The sequence below is a fragment of the Plectropomus leopardus genome, chromosome 15, assembly GCF_026936395.1.
Source record: "Plectropomus leopardus strain MGB_pleo_1.0 chromosome 15, ASM2693639v1, whole genome shotgun sequence".
NCBI classification, from domain to species: domain Eukaryota; kingdom Metazoa; phylum Chordata; class Actinopteri; order Perciformes; family Serranidae; genus Plectropomus; species Plectropomus leopardus.
In genome coordinates, this window is record NC_142190.1 from 14,947,501 (window position 1) to 14,961,578 (window position 14,078).

The 14,078-nt window shown below is 39.2% G+C and overlaps 1 protein-coding gene across 1 annotated transcript in view; it reads right to left on the minus strand.

The window, feature by feature from the left end:
* The window catches only part of rapgef6 (Rap guanine nucleotide exchange factor (GEF) 6), a 170,698-nt gene that overhangs the window by 126,038 nt on the left and 30,582 nt on the right, over nucleotides 1-14,078 (minus strand). The window contains exons 2-3 of the mRNA XM_088088061.1: nucleotides 4,486-4,556; nucleotides 2,867-2,923 (exon numbers count right to left, since the gene is read on the minus strand). Coding sequence (XP_087944187.1) covers nucleotides 2,867-2,923; nucleotides 4,486-4,556 — 128 coding nt within the window. The remainder of the gene's footprint in view (nucleotides 1-2,866; nucleotides 2,924-4,485; nucleotides 4,557-14,078) is intronic.

Genomic DNA, 14,078 nt, shown 5'->3' on the forward strand with positions numbered 1-14,078 from the left:
ACTTCATAATGATAACTTAATAATCAAACAATGTGTACTCAGCTATGCATTTTGAGTTTGCATTACTCCCAAAGCAGAGATCATGTAGTCCTTTTGAGGAAGGTTTCTTGAAGTTAGAGCACTTTTTTTTCCACCACCCATGCTGCAACCTCTTTCTACGTGTTACCAATACTAGCTTTTATAACTTGGTGAGCAAACGACATTTATATTTATCATGGCTATCCATACATTCCTGGCTGCAAGAACAGTTTAATTCCAGCCAGTATTTGTCTGACTTATTTTCCAAAGCTTTGAAAAATGTAGGAGTTATGTAAAGAGAACTGAAGACCAAGAAGTGTGAGAAAACATAAAGTGCACATCCGAGCTTTGAATCCCCAGTGTTGCATTTTACATTAGCCTAAATGTATTATTAGTATGCCAAGCGCTATAGAGTCATGATATAATGTGCAATCACTGCAAGGTGGAGAGAATCCATTAAAGACAGGCAGTCACGCTAAAAGGACTGGAATAAACAGCGCTAAAAGAGTCACGTAATCTCTGTCTGTCATTCAAAGCAGCTGCGACATCACGAAACTCTTTAATCTGAAAACCCGGGCTTTGTGACTGCCCGTGCTATTTTATGTACAGATTTCATTAATTAACCCCAAACACAGGACTAATTCACTTCTTAATAAGCTGGGTGTCCGAGACAGAACCAAGCCAAGAAGCAATCATACATGAAGAAGTCAGTTAGAGGAGATCATGCAGTACCTGAGACTGTGGGTGTGGGTATGAATATACTGGGAACACTGGCTGAGAAATATTAGGCGGTTGTTTGAGGAGTGGAGATGTGAGATGTGCCATTGTCCAAAGAGCAGCACCTTAAAGAAAGACTGAAATGTCATCCTACCACTGTATGCCTCATTAATTCAGTCATTATTTTTGTTGCTTTTGGTGTTTTTTTTATCACTGGAATGGCTTACGTAATAATGTTTGAAAGGTGAATTACAAAGATTTGTTTCTTGTTGGGGTTTACGTGAGGCCAACATGATTAACTACTATTATGGTTTCAATGGAAAGACCATGATTGCTTTCATCTGTTGTCTGCATTGTGTGTGTATGTGTGTGTGTAACTGCTGACTAATTGGACATGGCAGGCACTTTGTTCTGGGTTAAGGTACTTAAGACAAACCCTAGTTGGAGAGGGAGGAGAGTGTATTGAAGAGACAGATTTTCTGTGTGTATTTGTGTTTATTTGATGGTAAATTAAACTACTGAGTGTCTAATGTTATTCCAGTGAGCATGATAATACATCAAGAGCATGTTCAGCTGCTCTCTCATCCTTTCATCTGTCTCTGTCCTCCCTCCATCTCTGACACTTCCTCCACATCCTTGACGCCCTCATCCCTCTCCTCACTGGCTTTGAATTCCTCGTCTTCCCCTTGCTTCATTTTCTTGTCTCTCCTCCCTCTCGGCATTGATTTGCTTTCCACTTTCTTTCTCTTCAACATATTCGCCTCTTGTTTTCTCTTCTCCTCTGCAGTCCTCTCCTCTCATGTCTTGTCTTTTAATATACCTCCTTACAGTCTCTCCTTTGGTGTGAATTCCTCCCTTCACTTCTCATCATCTACTCTCTCCTTTTTTCGGCAAGCCTTACATTCATCTCTAATCCTTCTTCTCTACTTCTACTCCACCTTCCTCTGGGCTCTTCTTTCTCCAAAGTCCACAATATATACGATGCTAAAATGACCTTTTTGTTACCATCTGCCATTCATCTAAATATCGATGTATTCAGACACCCTTACAGACAAGCTAACTCTGCGTCTTTCGACATTATTTTAGATCAATAGATCAATGTTCTCATCTGGACAATGGTATCTTAAAGGTGCTCTACACAGAGGGAATCTATAGCCCTTTTTACACAGAGATCGTGCTATAGAGTCGATCTACTATGTCCCCTTTTTATGCCTCCTTTACATGTTTATACAAAATGAAACGACAGCAGCATCATGCCGCTCTAGTGTGCGATCTTAAATAGCATCTTGCATTGTGCAATCAAAAGAGATGATGAAGAGGTGATATGTAACACCACAGCATCAGCCTCTCGTGTGACATATGACATACGTGTCTGCAGCCCTCTCTAAACAATAATAATGGCACGGGGAGATTTTTGTTAGCTCTTATAATTGTATATATTTATGGCCTGTTTTTAAAGATTTTCCTTTTTAGTTGCAATGAATGGACTGGGGAAGTTGGAAAGTACTGAGAGACAGCGTTGTTTTCTGGTCTTTTTAGTAGGATTTGCTGACAAAAACAAAATTAGAAAATATTGCCAGCCTTCTCTTTTAACAGTGTGTTTAAGACCAAGTGTGAGACAGTTTTGAAAACAAAATACAAAACACAATGCAATGGGTAAATGGGAGTTATGAGAGCATAAATGGGAACTATAAAATGAAAAATACTTTTATGAGTTACATAAAAGAAACACCAAAATTGGGGTTTGGAAAGATGCACTCAGAGTTCTTGATGCCATGTAGTCCTGCTCCTATAGACTGCACTTACTGTAATTCAACCATGCGGATGTGCCCCTGCATAAGCTATCATATGCTCTAATAGAACTGCTTTATATCCAAAACTGACAAGCTGTTGTTATTCTGGGCAGTTTCAAAGTCTTAATGTTACTGATTCTGTGATTGTGAAGCAAGATATTCTCAAAAAAATATTATGAAACTTCAACTGAGTAAATAAATACTCGCAATAAAAATATATAATACAATTCCTGTTTAAATAAAACGAGTGTTGCTCAGCAGATATTTGAATAAAAAGAGAGTGAGAGCAGCAGAACACAGCAGAGCGTTTCCTGCTCTGTGTGAGAACGTGTACTTACTAGAACAGGACGTGGTTAGCCTCATGTCTCTCGTACCTGGCCGAGGTACACATCGACCTGAGACAGAAAGACAAAGATGTTCACTTTTTCTTTTCAAAAACACCCCGAAGACATTTCTCAAACAATCCATCACAAATCCGTCCTAAACTTTTTTCTCAAAAAAGCACCAAGATCTCCCATTTTAAACATCATCATTACTGTCTGTCAGCTCAGAGTGTTAAGGTGACCCACTACTCAGTTTTTGGCTGCAGTCCATCAACATTTTCTTTGGGCTGAGTTGTAGCAGACGTTTTCTGTATCTTTAGTCGATTGAACCTTATTAAAAGGTAACCAGTTTATGAACACAAGTTGAACTGTTTCACAGGAATGTTATCTTGCTTGCTGAACAGAGACTTAGCTCATTTTATCATTCATTTACAAGCATGAGAAACTGCTGTCTATCAGATGTTTATATCTGTCTCTTTGTCCCTTAAATCCTCCATTGGGGTTTTATTTCTTGTAAATGGCTCACATTATAATCCTGCAGCATTGTTTGTTAGGAAGAAGGCTCAGACCTGCAAACAGCCCTGTTCAAATGTCATTATTGTCACCTGCTCAAATGAACCAAACTAGCAAAGAAAACATTCCAGACTTAAGGCAGAGCATTTCAAACATGCTTGGTATGAACGTGTGAATGTGCAAACGGCACCTGAGGGCAGAAAACCAACCTGGGGCAATTGGCATTTGCAAAAAAATTCAAAGCACTCTTAAACCTGTTTGCATAGGGTGTGACACATACAACAACTCATGCAGAAAGCGGGCCTAAAGGCTAATCTGCATTTGTTTTGGTAAACTGATACTGTGATTGGCACCTAATGTTACGGTGGCAAATCAAAACTCACAGTGAAACAAATCAAAAGTCAGAATAATACTTTTTTTGTTTTTAAATCAAAGATCCAGTGTGTAGGATTTAGGGGATTTGTTGTGAGAAATGGAACACAATATAATAAGTGTGTTTTCCTTTGTGTATAATCACCTGCTAATAAGAACTGCTGTGTTTTCATTTTGTTCGAATTTGCTGTTTATAGTTTGGGAGCAGGTCCTCGTCTACAGAGATCGCTATGTTGCACCGCCATGTTTCTACCGTAGCCCCGAATGGACAAACCAGGCTGATAGGGCCATTCCTGTTTTTGTGTCAGCCACTGTAGTTAGCAGCCCCAACTACAGAGAGCAGAGAGCATAAAACTCCTTTATTCTGTGTATTTACTGGTTTAAATCACTGGATTCGTTTGTTTTAGAGAGGAAGAGATCTCTGAAAACCTCCTCAAAGTCTGGATCTTAAGTTACTAGAAATAAACAGGTGAAGCACACATTAGCAGGTGGTGAGCTAACAGCGCCGACATGCCAAGCAGCATCAGAGAAATGCTGATTAGTGACATGAAACTGCTTTATTCAGTGTTTTTACCGGTTAAAATGACAGAGTCCATTTGTTTTGGCGATAAGGAGACCTCTGCGGACACAACAATGAAAACTGAAGGAATTCAAACCAAAAGTTGCAATCTGCAATCCTCACCTCCAATACCACTAAATCCCCCTAAATCTTACATACTGTTCATTTAAGTGAGATGAAAATGACTCACCTTAGCTGATGTTCCCTAAGGTGAGAGAGGACGTCCATGTGGTAGAGATGACAGTAGATGGTGTGAAGGTCCTGCAGGACAAAAACACAATAAAAACAATGTTAGTAAGTGAAACAGGCTGCACTCCACTGAGAAAATACTACATAAGAGACATTATTAAATGATCTCACAAACTCCACACACACACACACACACACACACACACATACACAAGAGGGAAAAACTTCCTCAGACATGGTGTGCACACATGCTGCTGGAATCTGTTACTACTGGGAAGTCATTTCAGAATCAACATTTACTGCCTTTTGAAACAACACACACACATTTACAAAATCTGCAAACTTGCTGAGGGTGTGTGTTAGTATTTTTTTTTAAAAATGAAAGCTTTTAAAAGATTAGCTCATTGTTTAGAGTGTGTGGCATGTCTCAGCACCATGTAAATCACATCTAGCGCCGCACTTTGACAGAAGCCACTTGGACCATGCCACACACTGCCTATCAAACTGACACCCTCAAACCAGACAGGCAGGCATACCACTTATGTACGTGCATGACAGCAGTGAGACAAGCACAGATTATATCCACCCGCGGCCTTAAAATAGTACCCTATCAGGGCCAGCTGTCAAAACATTAAGGGGCTGACAGAGTGTGTATGTGAAGGGACCAGCTTCGTGTAAGCATCTGTAGGATCAAACAAACATGGCAGCTATAGAGGCCACAGGGCAACTTCTTAAAACAGGTGGACTGCATGGCTGACTGGTTAGGTACACAAAAGCTCTCACAAAGACACACAGATGGACATAGGCCAATATGTTACAGAGATGAACGCATGACTTCTTTTCTTTGGAAATCTGCTCTATTTTCTATTTGAGTCTACTATTGTTGATTATTTTCACCGTTAATCAAGAAGTTGTTTGGTATAAAATGTCAGAAAATGGTGAAAAATAACAACAATTTTTTTCCAAAGCCCAAGACGATGTCACCAAATGTCTTGTTTTGTCCAGTAAAAGAAAACAAATAATCTTAATTTAAGAAGCTGTAATCAGAACATTTTGACTTCTTTTTTCTCTTTACTCAAACAGATTAATTGATCAGTTTTATATAATTGTTGACAACTAATCAATTAATGGTTACAGCTCTATATCTGACGCCATAGACTAATATTTTCCACTAAGAGTTTATGGTAAATCAGAAGGTTGAGATTACAGTTGCACATTTGGGGAAATATGCTTATTCTGCGGATTTTATTATTTCTTACCAAAAGTTAAACGAGAGGTTTGATCCACTCTCATGGTCGGAAGTTAAATATAAAGCTACCACCAGCAGACGGCCAACTGTCTGAAGTGAACAACTGCCTACTATCACCTCTAAAACTCACTAATTAACATTTTGTACCCTATTTATTTGATCTGTACAGAAGTGCAAATATGATGATTGACCATTTTACAAATTATGTTCCAGAGCCAGAATATTTCTTAGCTGGAACCAGTGACTTCCTGGAGTATTTGCTGCTTGCCTCACAACTGGTTCTGGCCTTTGGACAGAGCCAGCTGTTTCCCCCTGTTTTCAGTCTTTATGTTAAGCCGGCAGCTGGCGGTAGATTCATATTTAGCGTACAGTCATGAAAGTGATATCGATCTTCTCATCTAACTCTCTTCAAGAAAGCAAGTAAGCCAAGACGGCCCAGTAGCCAATTTGGTAGATCTTGCACCCCATGAAAGCTGAGTCCTCATCTTAAAAAAAAAAAAAAATGGATTCACATAATGTTGAACTTTTCCTTTAAAGCACAGCCATTCTATACTCTAAGTTCAAACCCAAAGCAATGACATATCTACTTATGTCACTCTCCTATCTCTTTTCTGCCATTCTCCAGCATCATTCAATTATAGACTCCCTACAGTTTATGACTGAAATAGTCTGCTTAAAAAAATCAGCTTAGTCAAATGAGCACTTTTAAACAATAAAATTCAAGTGCCCACCGGCCACCAGGAGCTGCTCTTTCAACTTCTCACAGCAGAAACAAGGAGAAATTATTTTCTGTAACAATCATCCCTCTTCAGGATAAAGCCAAATCGCAGCTGCAATTTAGCAAGAACACACACAAAAATGGGACAGCTACAATGCACTAATTTGAACTAATAAATCAGAAAATCCCGAGGGGACAAATTCATATTTGCAGTGTGTTGCCTCTGTTCGAACACCATTTCCTCACTACTGGTTTTGTACACGCTTTCACGTATCGGCAAGCATTTCACACAAATACTGACAGCAAGAGAAAACGTTTATGTGTACTTTGAGGGTGTGGAGCTTCAAGTCACACTACTCAAAGATACATGCAACTATACAGACAATTTATGTAGCGCGAAAATGATGGATTGCAAGTTGAAACGGGTAACAGCAGATAGGTTTTCTTCTTATAAATGATACAAAGCCCTTAAGTCATTTTAATGCCATTTTGATAAGTATGTTATAGGTCTGATCTGTGATGTCTGAGATATCATAACGGACATCAAAGATTGCCAAAAGGATTAAGACATGAAAAACAATCAAACATGAAACTGTTGCAGGGTATTAAAGCATTACGGTAGCAATACAACCCAATACAACAGAGAGAGAGAGACCAAAAGAGAAAGGAGCACGCTTCTGTGAAAGCATATGGTTTCTAGTGTGTATGTGTGTGTGTGTACTGGTAAACTGAGTCAAGCAGTGGGAGCCAGCGGAAACAGAGCTGAACACTGGGGACTGGGGAGCCTTTAATGTAATGGACCAACACACCTCTGATGTGTTGTTGGCTCCGTCTGTTACAGGAAGAAAGGGTTTGGGGAAGAGAGGGAGGAGAGAGAGAGAAAGAGAAGGACAGGAGGAGGTGAACAGAGACAGCAAGCAGTCACACAAAGAAAAAATACCTCAAGAGAAAGACAGAAACTAGAGAGGGAGACGAGGATAAGAGATACACATTAATACTGGTTTGCCCAGTTTGGCACATGCACTTTCTACAATGTTGCTGTGCTACCTGAGGGCTATCTTGTCACCGGTGAAATCAGAGAGAAGGTTAATAGACGTATTTATCATGTTGGGTTCTCCTGCTTTTTATGTGAATATACAGGTTACAGAAAGGTTAGAAAGTTCTCGAGTTTGGTATCTACACTTAGCACAATTTAAGGGGGAGAGGTCAGGTAGAGCTGCAACCATAGTCAAAGTAATTAATTTGACTGAAAACTACTTTGGTTGTCAATCAATCATTTCAGTCATTTCAAGTCAAGAAAAAAATAGCAAAAATTTAGCTGCTTATAAGAGAAAATTCTCTGCATTTCATTGTTATTTATGATAGTAAATGAAGAGGTTTTAGGGTTTTAGACCCTAGGTCCTTCAGTTACTGCGGTGGGGCCGCTAAATTATTGATAATTTCTTGAACGTTGTTTTTTTTTTCTTTTCAACATATGAAATATGTCTGAAAATACACATTAAGATTAATCCAACCAAGCTCACAATGTGCGGAGCATGTCCATATTAACAAAAGTTTGAACATTTATATTGTTATGTGTTAAACAGCTTACTAACATATCTCCAGCAGGTAGCAAACAACTTGGTTTTATACATCCAAAGAACTTCTATAAAAATGAACTGCATGGCAACCAGGCCTCTAAGTGAGACAGGCCTTTATTTTTCATAATGTGTAGCCACACCGTGCTGAAAAGGGACTCGACGCCTAACTGGGAATCGACTCAGAATGAAAGTTTTATGGTATATCTGATAACTGATATTAAAGTGAACTGATTTTGTTCCCTGTAAGAGAAAAGCACAGCAAGCCCTTTAAGACACTGAAAACTGGGTGCTCTGAGCATTTTAAGAGGAAAACACTGACGGACAGAGAGCTTGACCTGTCCAGCTGCTTTAAAGATAGAGTTGTAACCTCTGTTTACAGGTCCTGAGGCACAAACAGAGAACAGAGCAGGCATGGAAATGCCCAGTTTACAGTGGTGTGGAAGTGGAGCTGTATTGACTTCAACTCACAGTTAACTGGGTTAGTGAGCAAAACAAACTGCTGCAGTAAGCACTCCTGTCATGTTGCTGAGCGTGCATGTGTGTATGTACAGTGAGTGTGTGTATGTCAGGACATAAAGGCCTGAGGCAACTGGCTAGCATGGGGGCTCAGAGTAGATGAAACAGCCCAATACCCAACCTCTCCCCTCGTTGTTAGTGCATTCATGAGTAACATTAAATCTCTGCCTGATTCAAAATGACAAAACTATCATTATTGTAGTAAGTGACAATATGTATAATGTGGCCTAGATAAATTTATCTTAACTTTGGCAATATTTTGGTAAACTGGCAAACTAATCTATCATAACAGAGAATTGCCCCACATGACCTCCTTCGATGCCAGATAAAACACAGAACCATGTAGCAACTATAGTATGACTTAAAGTCTGCTCAAACATGTGCTCAGCTTATCATGTATTCACTTGGATGTTTGACCTTCACTCTGCACAATATTGTATGTGCAGAACTTGCCACTCGAGGGATGTTTACCACTCATCTTCTGAGGGCATTAAGTATCTCTGTGCTGACCTTAAAGCTCGAGGACATGTATGTGGGAGCAAGATTTTGTGACATCACAACTAGTTTGGAGGATAATTGAAGTCCGGTATGCATTTTGCTAAAGTGTGGTTTAACAACTTTTAACCTCACCTACATATACGCTGACTAATGAACTTTTTAGGAAAGCAGGAGAAAGCTTGGACGAGTGGTCAAATTTTTCAAATGAAAAGAACTTACACATTTATAGATTGACTTTTTCATTGAAGGAAAAATTAATCGGATGTGATTTTATAGTTTTTCCTGAGGTGAGCTAACATTTTTCATGAAAAAAGTATAATACAATAACATAATTAATGCAATTTTTTATTATCAAAACACATCTGGAGGGTATTTTTAATTAGCCCTTCTGTATGGACTATTACATTAAAATTCCATAATTAAGGATGCACGATATTATCAGCATGTCATCAGTATCGGCAGATAACGGCTTTGAAATGAAATATCGGAATTGGCCAACATGCTGCTTTCTGCCAATATCGCAGACCGATTAAAAAAAAATGTATTGACAAAGTGAACACGTACAAAACATCAGCCAGAAGTTGAAGCATTTTTCCTGTTTTGCACAATGAATGAATATTACATACACTGAAAAGCATTGTATTTTCTGTCTCAATCTGCAAGTGGGCTATCACAATAACAGTATGTATAATATGATGTTAATCCCAGTACAGAGGGGACTTAATAATCACTAAAATTAGGTGGGGAAAAATTGATTTATCAATATCATTATTGGTTATCAGCCAAATGAGTTCAGTTCGGCATATCAGACATCAGGAAAACATCCAATATCATGCATCCCTATTCATAATGGATTAAAACTTTTAAATTTCGATTTATTAGAATGTAAGCTTTCAGAAAATGATTTTAAAAAAAGCTTATCTCAATTTCACTGAGGTTTCGTTGACTCAATATGATAAAGGTTTTTTGATGTATCTCACCAAAAATCCAAAGCCCAAAAATATAAAGCTGCAAGAAGCTAAAACCAGCACATGTTTGCTAAAACTAAGATCAGTCAATAATCACATCTGCAGCCGAATGGTTATCTGTCCCTGACAAGAAATATAAAGCACCAATGATACCAGAAAGCCTTTAGAAAGCTCAACCTGCAGAGTGACACTTCATATAGCAAACATATGGATTTATTATACTGCATGACTCTGAAACAACACACATAGTGCTACTATACTACATAAGTCCATGAAGCCAGCTGCCCCCGTTTCACGTATTGATTAGTGTAAAACAGGTCATCAATAGGCCCAGACAGGCAGATAGCAGGATGTCCGAGGAGGGAATCTCTGTCGTTTCAATCGGTGGGCTCCCAGAGAGAGGATGGTAATGTGATCACTACACCGCCCACGCCAATCTTTCTCTCTCTCTTTCGCTCTCTCTCTCTCTCTCTCTGTGCTCTAAATACATACATACACTGCTGCTTGGACCTGAACTGAGGGTGTGGTGGCTGTGGCCTGGGAAACGATCCCCACACTTTAATGTAGTAGTGTCAATCCACATATCTATTTTACAGTGGTGCCTTCATTCCCAACCCACATGGAAAACCTAACCCCAGTGAAATAAAACTGCACCAAAACACACTCTCTTTTTTGCTAAATATCCTAATGATTTATGTTTAGAAGCTGTGCTTCATAGACAGTAATTCCTCTCTTTTCATGTAACATTTATTCCCACTGCAGCATTTCTAACAAGGTGCGCTTTGTCTTAGGAAACCAGCACATTAGGGTCAAATATTCTGCACGTTCACGTCTAGACAGTTTTTAGAAAGGATCTGAGAACTATGTGTAAAAATATAAATGCATGCATGTTAATACACATAACAGTTAAGATCTGTGTTTACATGTGCAACTATCAAAACCATGTCCTTTCTGTCATTACTTTCAAGCCCACGTGTCATTTATTGTTGTCTCAACCACCCCCCCACCCCCCACCCCCCACTGACCTCTGACCTCTGGCCTGTCCTCCCAGGAGGCTCATATTGTGTCCTGATGATGACCCCATGTGTGATTAGGACAGCACAGCCTCAGGAGAGACATCCATTAACTCATCGCCAAATGAAGCCAAAGTATCTTATTTAAACCCGTCTGATATGGCCAAAATCAAATAGTGAGAAAATTTGGAGTTTTTTTTTGCATGTTTTTGTAGAGGTTTCCATTCCACTTGTAATTGAGGGGGGCAACATATTAAAATAGCTGGACGTTTCACAGAATGTTACTCATATTACTAAAGTTGTTTAAATGTTATAGTGATAATACTTTAAAGGCCCAATGTCATGCTAATTTTCTTGTGCATACTTGTATTTGGGGTTTCTGCAAGAACATGTTTACATGCTTTAATGTTAAAAAAGACTTTTTTTTCCTCATACCATCTGCCAGAAAATACCTGTATTTACCCCCTCTCTGAAATGCTGTTTTAGCACCTGTGTCTTTAAGTTGCCCTCCTGAAAAAGCCCAGCCTGCTGTGATTGTAGTTTCTACCTTTATATAGTATAGCTGTGACATCACAACTGCATGGAAGTCCTGATGGCTCTTTTAAAGGCATAAAAGCATTGATACTTTCACTGTATTTATATAGCATCTGTACCTTCTTCTTCTGTTAAGACAAGGAAATGTGACATTGTACAAAATGAGACCATTCAATGACAGATTTGAGTAGTCGAACAAAGAAAAGCAAGTTACTTTTGTTGCAGCAGGCCTCAGATTTTCATGTTTTATTTAGTAACACATGGCTCCACAGAAAGTGGAGTTTTACAGCTGCATGGTTGTCATTCAAGACAAAAAGGCTGTCTCTCCAGGTTTCTAAAAAGTCAACTCTTTGAAGATGTAACTGAGTGCAGAAATATCTAAAAATCTAGTCCAATCAGATCCTCTGAAGTGTAGCTGTCAAACTAAAAATAAGACAAATGGAATGGAGCTGATCAGTGATGCCCTCAGTCTGCTGTGCTTTTCATGGTGTGTGTGTGTGTGTGTGTGTGTGTGTGTGTGTGTGTGTGTGTGTGTGTGTGTGTGTGTGTGTGTGTGTGTGTGTGTGTGTGTGTGTGTGTGTGGTGAGACAGACTGCATGTGTGTGTCTCAGGTATAGCTACACTGCTGCTGCCACCTCCTGGCAGAAACATCACACTAAGTGCTTCAATAAAATTTGATCCAGCAGATATTTTTTTAAAAATCTTTTTACTAATGCATTTAAATAATCTAAGAAGATTTCGGAAAAAAGTCATACAGCACATTGTAAAAAAAAAAAAGAGTTATCTGCAAAGTTTGTTGCCACTTACAGTACACCACTGCAGCAGAAAAGTGATGTGAAACCAGTTTGCCGCCTGTCAGAGCTGTCATGCAACCTGACCACAGATCTTGAATGTTAATTTAAAGCTACTCTGTCCGCATTTTTACAGTAACAGTAGATCTGTTTGTGTTTGTTTCTAGCACCCCTAACCCTGACAGGATGCTGACACTTTGACATGTGGCCTCTTAAAGTATGCTTGTTACTCATACATAAACAAGCTGTGGCAGCACAGAACTAGGAGCAGTCGCACAAAAGCAAGTTGTTGCAGTACAGAGGCTGTTGTCCCACCCACCACATTTCTCCCTTTCCCATCAAGGGGCGGCCGACTAATACAGAAATGGTGATGTGTGAGGCACTCCTACATGAGTAAGAAGAAACGCGCTACTGTTGTGTGAAATCCTTGAAATTCCAGCTCTGGAGGCTCTGACTTTTAATTTCTAAATTGTAATTTGAGCCGTTAATTTTGAAGCAGGTATGTTTAATGTCCCAGAGGCCGATAAAATCCTTTCAAACCCTTTGTGGACTGTAAGAAAAGCATGGATGTCAATTTTCATACAAACTGTTGAGAGTGTAGTTCCTTTCATTTACTGGTTTGAAGCTAAATGCCATATATAGTGGGTCATAACCCTGTGAGAAAAACATTCAAAAGTTTTTGCAGAGTTCAAATTTTTCCACTGAATCTTTGTAAAAAAAAAAAAACAACAAAAAACAAATTTACTTTTTAAGAGGAACCAGGTCCGTCTGCAGCTCAGCCTGACTTTGTCGAGAGTTCAGTCACCCCTCAGCCCACTCCTGCCTCCACCAGAATGTACAGTATGCCTGTCGAGTCCGTCACCGACACAGAGAGGATATTGTAGATGGACGATAAAACACATTCTCCATTCAAGCCGACAGAACAAACAGCTTGGCTAACATCCTGCCTCCACAGCCAGCCTTTTAACATTTACATTATATAGACTACTGACTCCCCAAGCCTTAGTGTCAACATTATGCCGGGCTGTAGCATAACACGGCTAAAAGCCAGGGAGCAAATGCTTAGTATAGTCAGTATGCAAATATTTTAATACTTAAAAAAGTCTTTAAAAACATCCTATCCTGTGATTTGTATGAGAAACCAAATAATTACAGTTCGGATTTGAAGCTGATAATAGAAATTAATAAATAAATATATTCAAACCACACACAGGTGATTACAGTCTGAGTTGTAATAAAGCTTGCTATACACTGTACATGAATGCCCAACTACACAGACACAGTACACTACAGGAAATACGTAGAATTAAGTCATATGTCAAAATGATGGATTAAATGGTATTAATATTAGAGCTATAAAGTCATGTACAACAACCTTTAGCTTGTACATGTTTCAATATTTTGACATGGTCTGCACACAGAAACCACACAGAAAATGAAAATGTTACATCAAGTGTCTCTGTGGGATACCACTGAAATTACTGCATCATAATGTTTTCCAAAACTCAGGCTGTATACCATAGAAACAGGTCGACTCTGTAAACTGCACCATGGTACCGTAAGCCAACATTATGGTTCACATCTGCACAGAATGGAGATGCACTGTTTGAGTTTCAGTAATGGACACAGGGACTGCAAATAGGCCTCAACAGAAAAGTCAGCCTGTAAGAGCTTCCATGAGATGGGGATTCAACATGAGTGCTCAGTCCCTACTGTACCATAAACCT